The sequence below is a fragment of the Stigmatopora nigra genome, chromosome 22, assembly GCF_051989575.1.
Source record: "Stigmatopora nigra isolate UIUO_SnigA chromosome 22, RoL_Snig_1.1, whole genome shotgun sequence".
NCBI lineage: Eukaryota > Metazoa > Chordata > Actinopteri > Syngnathiformes > Syngnathidae > Stigmatopora > Stigmatopora nigra.
In genome coordinates, this window is record NC_135529.1 from 5,282,434 (window position 1) to 5,300,810 (window position 18,377).

The window sequence follows — 18,377 nt, forward strand, 5'->3', positions numbered from 1 at the left end:
GCCTTTCCCACCAGTGGAGGTCCGGGGCAGCCGTCCTCTCAACTAAATGGGAGTATTGGGTGACAGTGCCAGTGGGGAGTATTCAGTCGCACAAGGGCTTGAAATCAAACCCTTTTCAAATAGGAATGGATTTCCTGTAAGGTACAGAGAGAGGAGCGCCGTAATTAGAGAGGAAAGACTTTGTGTCCATTCACATGCACTGATATCAAAAGAAAGTGCTTGTTTTTTAAAGCTTTAGCTTGTGCTCATGTGTGTTTTTGTTCCGGACTCCATTAATGAGGTCTCTTTTGATCAGATGCATCTTAGCCAGGCTGTAACCCAGATTCCCAATTTGGACAATGCGCGCTCTGGCCATATTAGGATAATAGAATTAAATGTCCAATTGATTTGTGCCTGAGCTGATCCACGCATGGCTCACTCAGCTGCAGAGGCAGAGTGGCATATGGCATGTCATTATCCCCCCCTCCCGTTCAAGGCCAACAGGGTTCAGCGGTACTTAAAACAGACTGAAGGTTACGACTGCCTGTCGTTGAAGGGGAGGACGCTGTTGGGGGCGGGGTTTGGTCAGTGGGAGGAGCTGTGCGGTGGCCGAAACCCGGTCGCCGACTCGTCTCGGAGGGCCTCAACGGCGCTCCGTGGCGCCCGGCCGGGCCCATCGGTCCCCTTTGAAAGACGATGGCTGTGTTTGATGGTTTGGGGGTGGGGGGTGTTTCTGTTGGATTATGCATGGTTGCTCCCCGCTTAGCCGCCGGGGGGGCCCTGTGCAAATGTGACAGATCTCAGAGCGGAGGGAGGGATTTTGGGGTCAGAAAAGCCTCGAAGCATCAGTAATCAGGATAATTGCCATGTTCCTGCATGGTGCTGCTATCAGATGCCCCCTCTTTTGGCTCAGCTCACCGGCCCCATATTCAAATTGGAGCTCCATTCAAATCATTCTGAAAGACATATTGTGCCTCAGTGTAGCACATTGTTGTAAATCAATTAAGTTTTAAATGCTGGAAGCCAATTACGCTTCCGAGGAAAGGACAGATGTGAGCGCCATGCCAATGAGAACATTTAGATCCAGAAGAATATCGACTGCTAACCTGTTTTCAAGGGCGGCGAAACACTCGCCCGCTTGGCCCGAGGGTGCCGTGCACACAGAAATTGACTTGTGCTTCTTGTAAAGATCTTTTAGTAAATCCCTTCAAGACCTTTAGTCGGTGCAAAGGTCCCGTTGCTTTTTATGCACCTGAGAGGGAAACGGGAGTCGGTTCAAAACAAGAGGGCCATAAGGGACGCCGCCTTGAAAAAAAAACAATGCCAGCTGCTCACTCTGTAGAGTCTTGGCGCTACTTCTCCGGCCTACACATGGTAAAGCTTGTGTATGTGTGTGCATGTGTGTGTCTAGAGGTCAGAACCTGGGCCTTCGGGGCGCCTTCCTAACACCCCCTCACTGTCTATTACCGGCAGGAGCGGATAAAGTCAGAGGGCAGTTCGTTCTCTCACCAGGCAAGAAAATATATTAATCAATAATTCACATGCTCATATGGAAAAATCACTATCATCCTTCCAATATGACTTTTTTTTTCTCCAAATGGCGTATAATATATGACAATAGATGAGCATGTAAAAGCCATCAAGCAGGAATTTAGGATGTTCACCCTTATAGTTTTGGCTAAAGAAGCCTATTGTCTCCAAATATTCTTTTGTAAATGTCTTATTTTCAATCCAAATGTCAAAGTCAAGGCTTTTTTCCACTTGTTTCTTTTTCTGGTTTGCGTGGATTGCTCCTACGGGCCAACAGGGCTGTATTTTTTTTTCTCTCCTGGATGATTTCGAAGGCAGCAACAATGTGAGGGTGCAGCAACCTTGAGAAAATAATATATATGGAAATGGGTAATATATAAAGCATCTTATTGTTCTCCCAGCAGTGATGTATTTATGTTACTGTCTCCTCAGGATGAAAACATGTAAAGAATAAGCCTATTTAGGGGGGAAATAATATACAGTATCTTAGACAAAATAAGAGGTGTTAACATTAAACACAGCTGTAAAATGTTTTTGTCGCAGGGGCGTTTCAACTTTTCAATGTGCCTATAAAGCCAAGCATCCCGATGATTGCTTACCTTCTTCCGCAGTTGTGCAATTTCATCCCAATCTTCCCTCAAGCGTCATTTTGGATTGCTGGAACTGACACGGACCCCCTCCGTCCCCTAGACGTGCTCTGCCCCCTGCTTTTGTCGAATCTCAGGACTGGAATATATAAGTTTGCTATCCGTCAGACCTCACTTCTCTCTTGTGTATGATTGTTTAGCAAACGTGAATAAAGCAAAGGATTCTAAGGGCCCTTTTTGTTGCTCTACTCAGTCCATTGCTCATTCTTTTTATTTCGTAATGCAGATATTAGTCTTAAAATTTGAAGCGTTCCTATTCCGTGCATTGAGGTCCAGTAATGCTAAATCTTTTTGCATGCAGCAGGTCAAAGTGGTCAAGATTAAGCACAGATGACTGTCTTCGAGCTAATTATAACACTTTGAATCTCATTTGCCACAAATCATTTCAGAATTCTCCATCTGGCGAAAACAGACTTATCCTAATTCTTTCGGGGCGGGGGGGAAGACAAAAAGATGCGGATGTAATTAAACCCATTGTTACGTAGTTGGACCCTGATGCATCACAAACAATGAGAAATATTTGGACAGTAAGGTAATGTGCATAATTAAAATTTTCCCAATCTCGCATTGCCATTAAACTACTGTATTTTCACAACTATACGGCGCAATGCATTATAAGGCGCACCGCATTGTAAGGCGCACCCTCAATTAATGACACATTTTAATTGTATTTCTATGTATAAAGCACATTTTGGAGAAAATTTAAGACTTAAGTGTGCCTTATATTTGTGAAAATACTGTATGAATATATACATAAAATAATGAGTGAGCTCCAAACAAACTCCGATATAACCATAATAATGCTTATTGTTTTAATCACGCAGCAAAGTGAATCGAGAGAATTGTGGCTCAATACAGATCACTATCTCAGGTAAGAGTCTTGTCATTTTTCCCAAAAAGTTATTAATCTTGTGTGCCTTAACAACTGATTTAATGGACAGAAGCGTAACATACGGTTGCACTACTACAGTATTTGTTGTTCTAATGGGCATGGAGATGATGTGGAATACTTTCTTGAGCACTTAAATCCAAATGAAAATTATCATTCATTCATTTTCAACACTATTTGTCCTCAGCAGGGTGGAAGGGTGCTGGAGACCAGCCCAGCTGACATATGGGCGATGGCAGAATACAACTTAGACTGGACGGCAATCCGCCAAATGACAATTTGTATGGAAAAAATATTTTGTTTTTACAGCGTTTCTCCTTTCAACAACAACACAAGTCTCCGACTGTTAATATGAATGTTTTCCTTCTTTTGTCTACTCTCTCATAAGCTCTCCACCCACCTAAAAACATCAGATAAGCAGGAGACTGATGAGGACGCCTCCTCCACCAAAGCGTGTGTTCTACTGGTAGGTTGCACACTCATTTCATGCACGCTCACTCAAACAGAAAAAGAGCTCCGTGGAGCAGAAATGCTCCTCTTATTAGTAAAACTCATTCACCTGCACGCCACATTGACTCCCTGGCAATTTAGCAATAAATCAGGAGAAATACCGACGGTGGGCCCGCAGCAGACCGCCGCCGCAACGCCGCTCTGCTCTCGCCTGTCACTTCAGACGCCCCCTTGAATCATTTTAACTTTGGCGACCTCCTTTCATCTTCCGTGAACTGAAAGGTCACCACGAAGGCTACATGGCCAATATGTTTTTGGCTTTACGTTCCCAGTGATTGCTCATTCCATTTAGAAATACCGCACCTCGGTGTAATATTTCGCCGAGGATCAGGGCAAGTATTTCACGCAATTCATCCGGGAAGAAAATTAAAGCCGAAGCGCCTTGGGATTTATCTCTTTTGTGACTTCAGTGGGGATTCTGGGGGAAATGGTATAGGACGAAAATGGCTGGTCAGCAACATGGTGCCGTGCATAAGTAAGTTGGCTAAATCCCAGTGAAGAATCTGCTCTCTACTTATCAGACGTAACACCTTAAAGTAGGGGTGTCAAACTCAGTTTGGTTCATTAAAGCCTACTGTATCAGTTTATATTTGGCACAGAGAGTTAACTTTAGCCATTGATGTCGCTAGAATTCCAATTCGTATGTTCGATTGCCAATACCACACAAAATGGAGTGAAATGACACTGAAAGATGAACATCCACAGCCAGTTTAAGTCAATAGGACATCTTTCCTTGTTAATTTTGCGTCATTTGTTGTTCTTCAGCTCCATTTTACGGTACTCATGGGTCACTTTTGGATCATTTTGAGCAACTTTCTTGGATCTTTCCTGTTCGTTTGTCGATTCCTGCTGATTTGGGAGCATTTCCAGGTTATCCCTTATTGGTTTTGAGGCATTTTAAGGTTCCCTTTTAACTAATTGGCAGCTCTGAATGAACAAATGTGATTGTGGATAAGAAATTGAGCAAAGTGCAGTGTAGTGCACACGCTCGATCACACAACTCACATATGGTGTCGCCGCGCCCTTGTCGGAAAAAAAAACTGACAGCATTTAATTATGTACGTACAAGCATGAATGAGCTACAAAGTGCCCGTCAGGAAGAACAACCCCGCAGGCCAGATCGGACCCCCTAGCGGGCCACTTTTGGCTCGCATGCCTGCTTTAAAGCTTAACTAGCGGGACAATGGCAGGACATTTTCTGCTGCCATTTGCTGAGCTTACATCAGCTTTCCAGCCATTGGCGGTTTAGTAAACACGATTCGACTGGTCGAGAAAGAACGCAGATTTTTGTCAAGTGCACGCATTTGCAGAGTTGCTGACAGTGATACTTGCGGGGCCGAGGCCCGGCCTACTTAAGGGGCTGCCGAGAGGAGGGCAGGCCAAGTTGTCAGCGGTACTAGGTGCTTGCTGCTTAGATAAACCTGCAGGATTAGTGGCCCAGTTAAAGTTGGGGCAAAGAGGATTAGCCTCCTCTCTTCTGGGGGGGCAGGAGATTCCCGCATGTCCTTCAGCAATGCTGCCCTCAGAGAGAGAGAGAGATGAGAGGATGTGGAAGGTTCTAGGTTTTGTCCAGTCAATCATCTTCATAGAATGTTAAAAGAGGAGTAAAAGTGGAAAATATGAAGAAGAATTAATGGTGAAAGGCATTGGAGCAAAGCATAAATTTTTTCCCGGAGTGTGCTTTAATTCCAAAGGTGGTAATTGCAGGCCAGGTGTTGCAGGGAGGTCATCCAAGGTCAGGCAGGTCAGTATTAAAAGTGTGCATCTTTGTTATAATTACTTGCTATTATTGCAATTCGAGTATACACTGAAAAGTGTGATTCCAAATAACACTTTCATTATATGATCTATTAAATCTTCTTCCCAACACAGAGCTCTACTGTCACTAGCAGGCTGTATGGAGAATTGCATAAACCTTTAACGAAGCTAAATTCTGAAATGGTACAATTTTTACATTGAAAAAGTTTAGAAATGAAATAGTATATCCAAATCATAGAGCAGATTTATTGATTTATATCAATCCAAAAGAAAATTGAGTATCAATTTTTTAAATCACCATGTATAGGAAGGCTTTTTTTCTTAAAAAATGACCATGATGAAGTCATGTCTCAATTCATAATAATACAATGACTGACTGAAATCCCTGAGTAAGATGCAGCAATAGAGAATGTTTCAATCTTGTGTTTCATGACATATTATACCGCTATATTGCTTCATAAATATGCTTGATTTCAGAGTTTTCCCTCTATAAACAAACAATTTGGCACGTTCCACATCCATTGTCCAATTTATGAGACCTCCTAAAAAATCCGCTGGCCATCAAGAAACAATATTTCCACTTAGTTTCCATGAATTCTAACAGGCAAGTATCTGCATGTTTGTTCTTTTCTTGATCCGGCAGAGTGATCCCATCTCCTGCTGTCTTGTTGTTATAAGATCACCAGCATTACACTTTCAGTGACGGGACGTCAGGGCCTCCATTTCTATGACTCGATCACGAGGACCTCGACTTAACTCCACCGCCCGAGGAACGACCGTGGACCAGCGATCTGGAGAAAAACACAGGTATTGTTATATGGTTCATTCAACCTAATCGATGGCATTTGGTAATGCACTAAGTCTGAAATGCATTGTTCAATTACACTGGGCCCAAAGTAAGTCTGCATATTTAATTGAATGAATATTTGATGATGATAGAGTCTTGTTTTGGATGTTATTATACATTGATTTTTTAAAAATATTTTTATGGCTGAAACACTGTAACTTGCTTGGTGTCATCATACAATGTGGGAAACTAAACCTGAAGTTTAAGTTCACTTCTGCAGCTAGGAAAAATCCAACGGTAAATGGTCTTTATGTAAGTTACTATTTCTATTCATGAAGTAAAGAGAGACTCTCACCCCTCCTCAAGCCTCGGACACTTTGCTGAAGACTGTTGGACTGACACGTCTCATTCTTGCCTGGGTCCTCATTGATTATTGCCAGATTTTGATTCCAGTGGCACCAGTTCACCTCATCCACCCTGTTAGAACATATTTTGAAGTGTTTGTTTGTAGTTTGTAGCCCTACCAATTTAATGCCATAAATAGAAAAAAAATTTTTTTTAAATATGTTCATCTTTTTTCTGAGAGTTTTGAGGTAGTCCTGACACATATACATTATTTTGTATGGAACAGTGACAAGTGAGATGCAAAATACCTGAAGCACCACCGTCGATCAGGCGTTCCATCCCAGTTCTTCCCCACAGTCACCATCTCACCAACTTTAAATGACTTGCGAATGCATACTGGAAATGAGCGTTCGATGTCCAAGATGGTCGTTGCCCACTTCAAAACAGGTAATATTACATTGTTAGTTATTTAAATTACTTCATTAAAATACCTGAAAATGTAAACAACTGAAGACAAGAACATTCTTTCTGAACTTTAGAAGATTTGTTTGTTTTACCGTCATACTTTACCGTAATAATGCATAAATAAATTAATGGCATAAGTTCCTCCACAGCATAAGTCAAAACTATGAAAAACGAACGGCCACATTAAAAAAAAAAAAACTACAACTTATAGTCCGGAAAATACAGTGTATAACAAGCATGTGGAATTGATGACGTTATGGTTGTATGCAATTTAAGATTTAAGAAGAACCAACTGACCTGCAGCTTCCAAATCTTTTTGCTCTCCTTTGACACCTGGCCCACCGTCTCCCCCATCAAAGCGATCAACATGTTGAGCAGCAGCACAAACGTGAGGATGATGTAGGTCACCAATAAAATGAGGAAAACGGCGGGATATTGAGCACTGTGAATCATGTCTAACTCTCCCATGCCAATAGTCAGTTTGAAGAGGTCCAGTAAGAAAGTACTGAAGGTGTCGGGGTCTCTGCAATTTGGGTACGTCGGGCAGCCTCCATCGCAGACCGTGCCAGGGGGAGGGCAAACGGTAAGGAGGGATACCAAGGCTGTGTGAAGGTAGAATAAACATTTTTTTAACTCATGTACTCTTTGTGTTCATTGACATGAATAGAAAGATGTATGAAAATGTTAGCGCACAGTGTTGGATTGAAGCAACCATTTTGACTGGGTTAGGATTTCAGTACTTTTTACCAGTGCTGTATTGATTAATTCAATGGAATAATAAATGGTTGGATTATTTTGCTTGTCCTATACAGTGATGGAAAAAAACATTTCTGCTCTAATATAGGTTTTTCAAATATGTAACTCAAAAACATACCAATTGGATGAAATTATACATATTGACAGTACATGTCGATCCTATTTTTTTAGCAGTGTGGTTTAAAAAAAAGGCATTTCATTTATTTTTAAAAGGAAAATGTGTAGCCCCGTTGTTGTAGTACCTGAAGCGTATCCAATCATGAAAAGTACATACACCAGTAGAAACCTGAACAGGTCTTTGAACAGACTCTGGAGAGAAAACACAAACATGTATTATTGGAAGTTTAATGATGACTGGATATTTATTTTCTCTGCTTGCTGTCTACCTTCTGTATCATGATGCTGTAGGTTCCCGTGAGCTTGAGACCTCGGGTGAAGTAAAGTGTGTTCATCCATCCCAGAACAAGAGCAAAGACCATCACAGACACGTAAGCCTCAATACCAGACAAGTAGAGAGCGGCCGTTACGATGATAAGTATGGAGTAGATGAAACTGAAAAGGACAAAGAAAAACAGGGTGTTAAGGATGACAATTGCTGCGCTGACTTCTGCCATGTCAACAAACGAAAAGGGCTGTTCAACATTCAGGGCCCTTTGTTTTAATCACTGCTTTAATCAAAGATGTAAACTTAAAAACACGGCAACTAGACGATTCAATTAAGAGGAAACAAATTTTGCCGCGGGTGAAAAACTGCACAAGATGTGAGGGAAAAGTCGAGTGTAAGAGGCAGTGTGAGACTTACTACAGCAGTTGAAAGGATCCATCAATAAATAACGACTTCACCCCAGGGCACTTCTTCAAGAAGAGGTCCTTAATCTGCAATGAGTTGAAGACACATTTCCATAAACGCAACAACAAACACTCATTAAAGACACCAGTAAGCAACCAGCCATTAAATATTAGATTTCAACTCACGTTGGTAAGGAGGAAGAAGATTCCGGATGCTAATGTGATGACCTCTCCTGCCATCTGCAAATAGTCACTTGATGTTGTATAAGGGTACGGGGGCTGCCAAAAATAAAAAAATAAAAACATTAAAAACATAGGACGATTAAAAAACATCAAGGAGTAAAAGCAGAATACTTTATGTAAAAATACTATTAGGTTTTAGCTGTGTCAAAAATTGAAAATAGTCATGTACTCTTTAAAATACACATCATGAAGGATATGATGTATATTTTTGAGGTGGGGGTGGCAATGTAGTAAATGTATCGACTCACTGAGTTTCACAGTTTCTTTTACGCACCGTTCCCTGTGTCGGGTGGTAATAAGCCACCAGGGTAAAGACGATCATGGTGAATAGGTAGGAAATGACGTTGATGTAAAAGGTCACTGCTGCAAATTTCTGCCATTTTGCCCTTAGTAGTTCATTGATGGGCTCCACGGCCAGCATCTCATGACGGATCTGAAAAACAAGAGGACATGAGAATTTTTCTTACCCTTGAACAAAACTGTGGGATATAAGTATGTTGTATTTTTTTTTGTTTTACCTCACTGTGACTGTTATAAACAAGTATCTCCAGCACAGATGGTTCTCCACCAAATGTGTCCAACGAAGATAAATCATACAATGATGAGTAGACTGGTCCATAAGCCCAGTCTTTAAATTTGCGTGACAGATGACGGACATCCTCGTCTTTGATTTCCCGACGAATGATATGTTGAAAAACCTATTAAAAAAGTTATTGGTAAAATAGTTAGTGTTATCATGGATTAATACTACTACATTTCAAAGTGTCACAGTTGCATTTTTGTTCATTTAATCATTTCCAAAAGAGAAGAGAAACTATCGGTCTAGCACTTTTCTAAAAAGAATACATTTTAAGGACGATAAAGATAAAACCAACTTGATAATCTAGTCCTAACTCCCCAAGCTCCAAGCCCCTTGACCCCAATTGTCCTGTCAAAGTTAACAAAGTGCCTTGCCAGATCATAACCTTCCTTCCAAAACCCCAAATCTAACTGCAGTTTCGCACAATATTGTTGTAACAGCCTCCTAGATTTCCCCCAATGTTCTTACCCCGATCTTCCCCAGTTTGGCCGCCATCATAAGAGGTGACATGCCGTCATTATTGAGCACCCTCTCCAGACTGCAATCTGGGTAAAGCTTGGCGCTCTTGATGAGAATTAGGTCATACATCTTGGTGAGGAAACGGGTGTTGTCCTTGGTGTTGTCCGCAATGTGAACCAAGGCGTGCAGGACCGTATTGCCTCGGGAATCCTGTCGCCTCAGGTCGGCCTTCTTGTGGGGATTCTCGGTCAGATAATGCACAATGTTAGGCTGATTGGTGCACGCGGCCAGTGAGAGAGGCAGCTCACCTGCAAGAGGGAAAAGTATGAGTTCTCAGTGGCACAATTCGGGGGAAATGCAAGCAAATCAATGCAAAGGTTCATCAGAAATTGTTGCTGGGTTCTGTTTGTTTTTGCGGAGAATTCTAAACATGGATAAAAAGATTGGAATTTAATCCCCGCTATGAAAACAGCGCAATTAGCAGTTCTTGGAGGGAAGGACGCAGTGGGGCCAGAGTCCCAGAAGCAGCTAGAGAAAATGAGCCGTTGCCATGGGTGACAGATTACTTTGTCACCTCGGATAGAAACGCTCCTCTTCATGGATTTGCACGGGTGCACGCTGAGTGTTAGGGTGAGTGGAAATCCCATTAGCCATCAGCCCTGCCAGGTTCCTGTTCACCTCGTCACAAAGCTCCGCGGCAAATTACTCACACTGTGCACGGACACGCTGGGATTTGGGAATGACAACCGTGCTACACGCAAATAGAAATCATGTCCTCCGCGATGGCTGAGGAGCAAAATGTGCGTTTATATTCAAATATGAACAAGGTTTTACACACGAAAATAAAAGAAGCCACAATCAAGGGGCTTCATTTATTTTAGTCAGATGAAATACAGAATTTGTTTTTTTTCCCCTTTTAATAGCATATAGTGTCAAAGGGATGTAAAAAAAAAATGATACTACAACATGTATATGTATATGTATATGTATATATGTGTGTATATGTATGTGTGTATATATATCTATATGTATATATGTATATGTATCTATATGTATATATGTATATGTATGTGTGTATATGTATCTATATGTATATATGTATATGTATGTGTGTATATGTATCTATATGTATATATGTATATGTATCTATATGTATATATGTATATGTATATATGTATATGTATCTATATGTATATATGGATATGTATATGTATATGTATGTCCCAATATTAATCAGGTAAATGAAAGAGATAAAAATATAAGTACTAGTACTTGGTCTTATTGGGTGGTGGCCCAGTGGATAAGTCATCAGTCTCCTACCTCTCTGGTCCTGGGTTCAAACCTTAATGCATGCAAAAAAATTTCCCAATATTATTCAGGTAAATGAAAGATAAAAGTGCAAGTACTACTGCTTACTCTCACAGGGTGGTGGCCCAGTGGTTAAGTCATCAGTCTCTCACTTCTTTGGTCTTGGGTTCAAATTCAAGTGTGTGCAAAGATTTTCCCAATATTATTCAGGTAAATGAAAGAGGTAAAACTACAAATACTACCACATTTTGTCAGAGGGTGGTGGCCCAGTGGTTAAGTCATCAGCCTCCCACCTGTGTGGACCTGGGTTCGAATCCAAGTGCATGCAAATATTTTCCCATTATTTTCAGGTAAATGAATGAGACAAAACTACAAGTACTACCACTCTCTCTCACAGGGTGGTGGCCCAGTGGTTAAGGCATCAGTCTCCCACATCTGAGGACCTGGGTTCAAATCCCAGTGCAGACAAAGATTTTCCCATTATTTTCAGGTAAATGAATGAGACAAAAGTACAAGTACTACCACTTTCTCTCACAGGGTGGTGGCCCAGTGGTTAAGTCATCAGTCTCCCATATCTGAGGACCTGGGTTCAAATCCCAGTGCAGGCAAAGATTTTCCCAAAATTGTTCAGTTAAAAGAATAAGTTCTAATGTCTAAGTGTCTAACTAAATAAGTATTCAGTGGTGGATGAAACATTTAGTCAAAAAAATGACTAAGTGTTTACGCCCATTTCCTTGGATAAAACGTTTCAACACCCATGTATAAGTGGGGCACGAGTTGGTGTAGTGGGTTGCACACTCGCCTTTGCACGGAGAGAACGTGAGTTCGCTTCCCGGTGTCGGCGGTTCACTGACCAAGCAAGCGGTCGAGGGTCGGCCGAAGGCCGACCCGAGAACGCCTTTCGCACAGACAGGTCCCTCCAACATTCTTCCGAACTGCCGAAGGCAGTTCGGAATATAACCTTTTGCTGAAAAGTATGACTAAGTGTTTAATATATATTAAAAAGTTTTTTCTTTTTTTTTCTTCTTGTTCCATTTTTTCTTTTTTTTCTTCTTGTTCCATTCCATTTACCAAGTCTTCTTTCCAATTATTTTCAGCCAAAGGACGACAGCGAGAATCGAACCCAGGTCTCCCAGACGGGAGTCCAGTGATCTAACCTCTGCGCCAACCAAGTGACTACACTTTCCTTAGTAATCATTTGAGTGTCTTTCCAAGAAGTACACAGAAACAACTAAGTGAAAATGTGTGCCGACAGCGGGAATCGAACCCAGGTCTCCCAGGTGGGAGACCAGTAATCTAACCTCTGCGCCAACCAAGTGACTACACCTTCCTTTGTAATCATTTGAGTGTCTTGAGAATAAGTCCACAGAAACAACTAAGTGGAAAAAGTGTCACGACCGGGAATCGAACCCAGGTCTGCCGGTCGGGAGTCCAGTGAACTAACCTGTACGCCAAACAAGTGGCTACACTTTCCTTTGTCATCATTTGAGGTTCTTGATTACAAGAACACAGAAATAACTAAGTGAAAATGTGTCCCGACTGGGATTCGAACCCAGGCCTCCCAGACGAGAGACATGTGAGTTAACCACTAGGCCACAATTTGGCCACAATTTCCTTTGTCATTATTGAAATGTCTTGACTACAAATATATAGAGACAATGAAGGGAAAATGTATCTCAATCAGGATTTGAACCCCAGTCTCCCACATGGGAGTCAAGTGAACAAACCTCTAAGCCACAAAAATATATATATACATCCATATATAAGTATATAAATATATGTATATGTATATGTGTGTGTATATGTGTGTGTATATGTGTGTGTATATGTGTGTGTATATGTGTGTGTATATGTGTGTGTATATGTGTGTGTATATGTGTGTGTATATGTGTGTGTATATGTGTGTGTATATGTGTGTGTATATGTGTGTGTATATGTGTGTGTATATGTGTATGTATATATGTGTATGTATATATGTGTGTGTATATGTGTATGTATATATGTGTATGTATATATGTGTATGTATATATATATATATATATATATATATATATATATATATATATATATATATATATATATATATATATATATATATATATATATATATATATATATATATATATATATATATATATATATATATATATATATATATATATATATATATATATATATATATATATATATATATATATATATATATATATATATATATTAAATATATATATATATATATAAACTAAAATTAATAGTAATAAGATACATATAGTAAGACATCTACCAACAGAGGGCAATGTTGTAAAAGTGGGTTTTCAGATTTGTTTTCCACTTTAGAACACAGACACCTTTCTTCTGGTGCACTTTGAACATACGGCATAGTATATAGATGTAGGGAGAAACTCATATGGAAGGTGGAGTCCTCCCCAAAGGAGTCTAAACTTGGGCCTACCAGTTTCAAACGGGTAATGGAGAAACTGTGGCATCCCTGCCAAGAACATGTACCTAGTACAGTAAGTACGATTCTGTCTGGGTTAAAGCTGTGTTAAAGGCAGTCAAAGTGGAAAAATTAAAGACATGTGGCATATTTACCTCCGTCTCATTTCCTGAACACTGCTCGAGGATGGTTCGAGGTGTTCAATTACAAAGACGCACTGTTTAAAGTAGGCACAAACACAGGCTATTACCAAAGTAGAAGTAGCCTCCCTCGTCCCTGGGCTGGAAGAAGCGCCCTCTGGCCTGTGCGTGGACATCAGCTCCCTTCTCCACCAATAGTTCCACGTACTGTTTACAGCGACGTTCGATGGCAATGTGGAGTGCCGTCTGGCCTGACAAGAAAAAAACAATGCTCCAAGTATGAACACATTTATGTAGGAAGATTCAAGTTTCGGTTACAGTAACAATTTCACATTAGACACTCCAGTTCTATTTGATCAGTGAGCACATTTGTACTGTAAATACTCTGCATTCCAAGATATGGCCTCACCCAAAACACTAAATAATTTGATAAAGTCCTGGTGGAAAGAGGACGGATTGAAAGTAGACCAGCATTTTGGACACAGCCATACCTCTGTAGTAAACATCCCTAAAGGAAGTGTTGATAAACTCTCTCAGGTTTCCTGTCTTCTCTGCCACATCCACCAACAGCGGGATGGTGTCGTTCTGCCCACTGTAGAGGTTCAACAGGGCTTTAGGAAGACATGTTTTACCAGTGGACAGCTCTGATGGAGAAATGACATTAAAACAAAGAGTGTGTTTACACATATTCAGTATATATTTTCAGGATGAAGAGTGACGTTTACTGGCAATGAAAAGACATTTTGTGGTTTAACTCCTGCCTAAAGGGTCAAAAACAGTTGACGCAGTGCATTTATGTCTTCAGGTAATTGGGGGACAAATACAACAAAAGTACATACAAATACACCTAAAGTCACATCTGTTCTATTCTAATCCAGTCTAGTTTTGGAGACTGCTTAGCGCCTTCAAATAGGCGACAGTTTGGTGTGATTTTTCTCTCCTCCTTGTTACAGACCTTAAGCATACACAGGAAGCATTTCTTGGGACTGCCCAGGGTAGGACAAAAGCGATGACATCAGCCCCTTTTCCCGTTCAAATCTATCTAGGTCAAAGAACAGCAAGGACCATAGGCTCAGCGCAAAACACAAGGTGGTAACTGCTTCATTTAGACTCTGTCTGGTGCACCCTGAGATAATAGAACATGGGTAGGCAAACTGGTCCTAAAGGGCAGCTGTGGGGGCAGGTTTTTGTCCCAACCAATCCAGTACAGACAGTTTAACCAATGGGCTGTCTGCTGCAATAAGAAACACTTGACTGCTATCCACTGATTGCACTTCTAAGATACCAAATTTGGGGGAAGGTGTCCTCTTTAGAGGTTGGAATGAAAGTCTGCAACTTTGTGGAATAGTTTGGCCACCCCTGCTATAGACAGTGAAACACTTGAGATCCTACCTTTGAACTCCTCATCCGTCAACCTCTTGTCGTTACTTTGCAAGTACTCCAACAGGCCCTCCATGGCCTCAGGATCCCCACGTGACACGCATTCAAAGAGGAGAGAGCGGTTGAATACTTTCATCACTTTCGGAGGGTCCTCACTTGGCCCGTCATCATTGCATGTCTCGGTTTTACTATGGAAGCAAAGAAAGCACATTTATTAAAGTGTTTCCATTTGACACAAGACAGTGACAACAACGCAGTTGAACTAAGAATTGGATTCCCCCATTTTTACCTCTCTTCGTGGATTGTTTTACTGTTTAATTAATTGATTGAATTCTTTAGTTGAAGATATTAAAATAAACATTACAATATTTTGCATTACAATGCAACATATATATCAATTAACAATATTCCAGAACACCCTCACAGCCCACAATAAAACATTTTTTAAAAGCTGTAATTAAAAGGTAAGATTTGATTAAACCTATCTCAGAAAATTACTATTGCATAACATAATTTTCAATATGTTACACTTTATGCACTGGCAAAAGTGATCTGTTTCATAACTACTTGATGTAACTCTTCCTCTCTTTTTCTTATAAAGATACATTCATTTTATTTATTTATTTTTCCTCAAAATGTGTTACTTCAGCAGTGTTTTTTTTTGTCCTAGCCCTTTTGGGTTTTTAAGTTTAACTCCTACCTTAAGTTATAACTCAAATAACAAAAATATCACCCACATGTTTCCAGCAATTTGAGTATTCCTTGCTTTGTATATTATGATGGCAGTTTTATACTGTACAATACAATATGAATTTGAAAGGATGAGAATTAAAAGGCAGAGTAAAGTTATGAAGATTTGAAGATTTGAGTAAAAATATCCATTGGCAAAAGGCTTGTAAAACTGACTAAGTGTCTAAATATTTTTGCCCATACAGTGTAGGGCTCTGTTAGTAAGGAGCGTGCTGGGTGGAGGCTGTTGTCAAAATATTACCTCAACGGTCACACAAGGCACCAACAACTTAGTCTCTGTTAAAATAGTGCAAAAAGACCTGCACTGTGTGTGCTGACATTTTTTACATGTGGCGCACCTCTGTCTCCAGAACTTGAAGGAATTTATTTTGGGGGGACAGCATTTTCCCCACCACTGACCCAATTAAAATAAATCCATTCGGATAGAAGAGCCTTCTCACCCTCTTGGCAGTTTTTTCCTGCGTCGTTTCTGGTTACTTGTGTTCCTGTAGGTGCCGTAGTCAAAGAGGGAGTCCATGGGTGCTTTCTTTGGACCTGGAACCACACTTGATTCGTATATGGTGGCTTCCAGTAAATCCATCGGGTTGGAAATGCCCTTTTTGAAAGCACCTTGGAACTTCATCCGCAAGTTTTGCCTCCCATCCACAGGCTGAACCAGCTCCTGAGCTGCGACCTGACCACAGTCCTGACTAGACGGAGAGCCATTCGCGCTCTCATACAAGTCCGAGAACTCCGACAAGAACTGCCCATCGTTCTCGGCCTGTGAGACGTCGCCGGGATCGACGGAGGCAGACGTGCCGACGGTATCGGCCTTGGACAGGGCGAGGTGGCATCTTCTCAGGAGGGTCGTAGCAGAGCGACCCTAAAGGGACGAAAGGTCACAAGGTCAATTTAAGAAGTTGCAGGCAAAATATATTCAACAAATTTAAAGGATAGAATAGCTAAATAAATTAACATTAGGGGAAACGTTTAAGATTAAACGACAGTTTTTTTAAATGATGATCTTAAATGAAGATTTCACATAAATTCTATAAGTAGTAATTCATTCCAATACAGTATGTTATCCTAGATTTCATAAAATGGCACGAGCAAAATCATTGTGTGTATGTGTGTCTTTTTGTCAATTCAAATACATTAAAAGGGATTTTTAATTTTTCTTAGTCAAGATTAATTTGTCTTGAAATTCACTCATAGTATGTTACATTTTAAACCAAAATGGCAATCTTGTCAAATACTATGATAGAAAAAGGGCACCAAAGGACAACAGGATTAAATCTAACTAAATATGTTCACAGATTTCCCGGATTCTGTACCTCATTCATCCCTTTTGTCACAACAGTATGCCAAATTCTTTTTCAAGTCAAGTGGAAATGATGGCAAAGCATGCATGCATTCAACCTGAAAAACACAAAGATTATACATTGTTAGAAAAAGATATTCAAACTAACATGAAAAGGTGTTGCTATCCAAAGTTAAGACAAATTGAAAACCGCAAAGACGATGCCAAAAACATTTAGGTGACTTTAAAGCGTGCTCTGTCATTGGTCGGTAAAACCAACAAGTGGAATCATTCTACCTGCACTTTTGAATGCATAAGCTACCCCCAACATCGAGTCATTTTTAATTTTTCAGTCACTGTGGCAACATATACAAAAACATTGCCAATATGGTCATCGCAGGCCTTAAAACAACCACTCAAATCCTGCATTGGCTCATGTCATTGCAATCTTATCTCAGGCCTGAAAGGGAACAAGACAAACACAAGAGGGATGTGATGTGGGGGTTCGGCCATGACTCACCCATGGATTATCATGCCGTTTCACATCACTTCACTTTAGATACTGACTGACCAGTCACATGACGATGGTGTCTTTGATATACTGAGTAAGAAGATGTATAAAACAGATATGTGGGGACTCTGCTCTAAAAGTAACCCAAATCCAAGGTGAGAAGAAAGGTTAGGGAAAAAAATGGTCCTAAAAATGAGCTTTCATACTGCAGAACTGAAGTTGTGATAAGGCCCCATATCCCTAGTTTCATTGCATGCACACACATTACAACAACAGTATCCCACACTGGTTATTTAATTTTTTTTTAAATGAAAAGAGGCATTACTTCCACTAGTGATGAAAGAAAGGAGCCCTGAAATTTCAAGAATACCATATTAAAAGCATTCAAAAAATAAAAAATAAATATATATATTTCAAGATAAAATGCCTCTGTATCAAAAAATGAATTAAATGTCAACAGAATGCATTGTAAGCAAAATCAAACTTAAGGGTAAAAGTATAAACAACAAAGTGTATTGCTTCTAGTTTACGGCAAATGTCAAACTTTGTGTATTTTAGCAAAAGTTGTTAAAATGGTGTTTATGGAAAAATAAAAATTGCATTTACCTGGCAAGGCTGATTTTTTTTCCCACTTTGCTCCGTCAATATTCCTCCAGCATGTGGCAAAAAGTTCTTCCAATGCAACACACACGTTTCTTTTTCTGACTTTGGGCGGAGTAAAAGTTTGTCATTTAGGAACTTGGCTCCAAAGTAGGAACTGATGCCACAGTGAGACATGCAGTACCAGAATTCACCACAAGACGGAGTGATTCGACAGTAAAGCTGCATTATAAAA

General features: G+C 40.3%; 1 protein-coding gene and 1 long non-coding RNA gene across 2 annotated transcripts; one reads left to right on the top strand and one right to left on the bottom strand.

Moving 5' to 3' along the window:
- Positions 1-4,959: 4,959 nt before the first annotated feature.
- LOC144215379 (uncharacterized) lies at positions 4,960-9,105 on the top strand. The gene is made up of 6 exons (XR_013330417.1): positions 4,960-5,299; positions 5,957-6,120; positions 6,732-6,892; positions 7,187-7,309; positions 7,387-7,493; positions 8,075-9,105. It is a non-coding gene; the product is annotated as an uncharacterized LOC144215379 (long non-coding RNA).
- On the bottom strand, positions 5,560-18,234 carry LOC144215378 (transient receptor potential cation channel subfamily V member 4-like). The gene is made up of 17 exons (XM_077744259.1): positions 18,149-18,234; positions 17,066-17,150; positions 16,193-16,614; positions 15,015-15,190; positions 14,114-14,266; positions 13,733-13,873; positions 9,747-10,045; positions 9,217-9,396; positions 8,973-9,131; positions 8,642-8,734; positions 8,469-8,542; positions 8,053-8,218; positions 7,909-7,975; positions 7,208-7,512; positions 6,754-6,881; positions 6,456-6,577; positions 5,560-6,104 (listed from the first exon to the last, which is right to left on the bottom strand). The coding sequence occupies exons 2-17, from the start codon at positions 17,072-17,074 to the stop codon at positions 6,010-6,012; spliced, it is 2,589 nt and encodes an 862-aa protein (XP_077600385.1). The 5' UTR covers positions 17,075-17,150; positions 18,149-18,234; the 3' UTR covers positions 5,560-6,009.
- Positions 18,235-18,377: the final 143 nt, after the last annotated feature.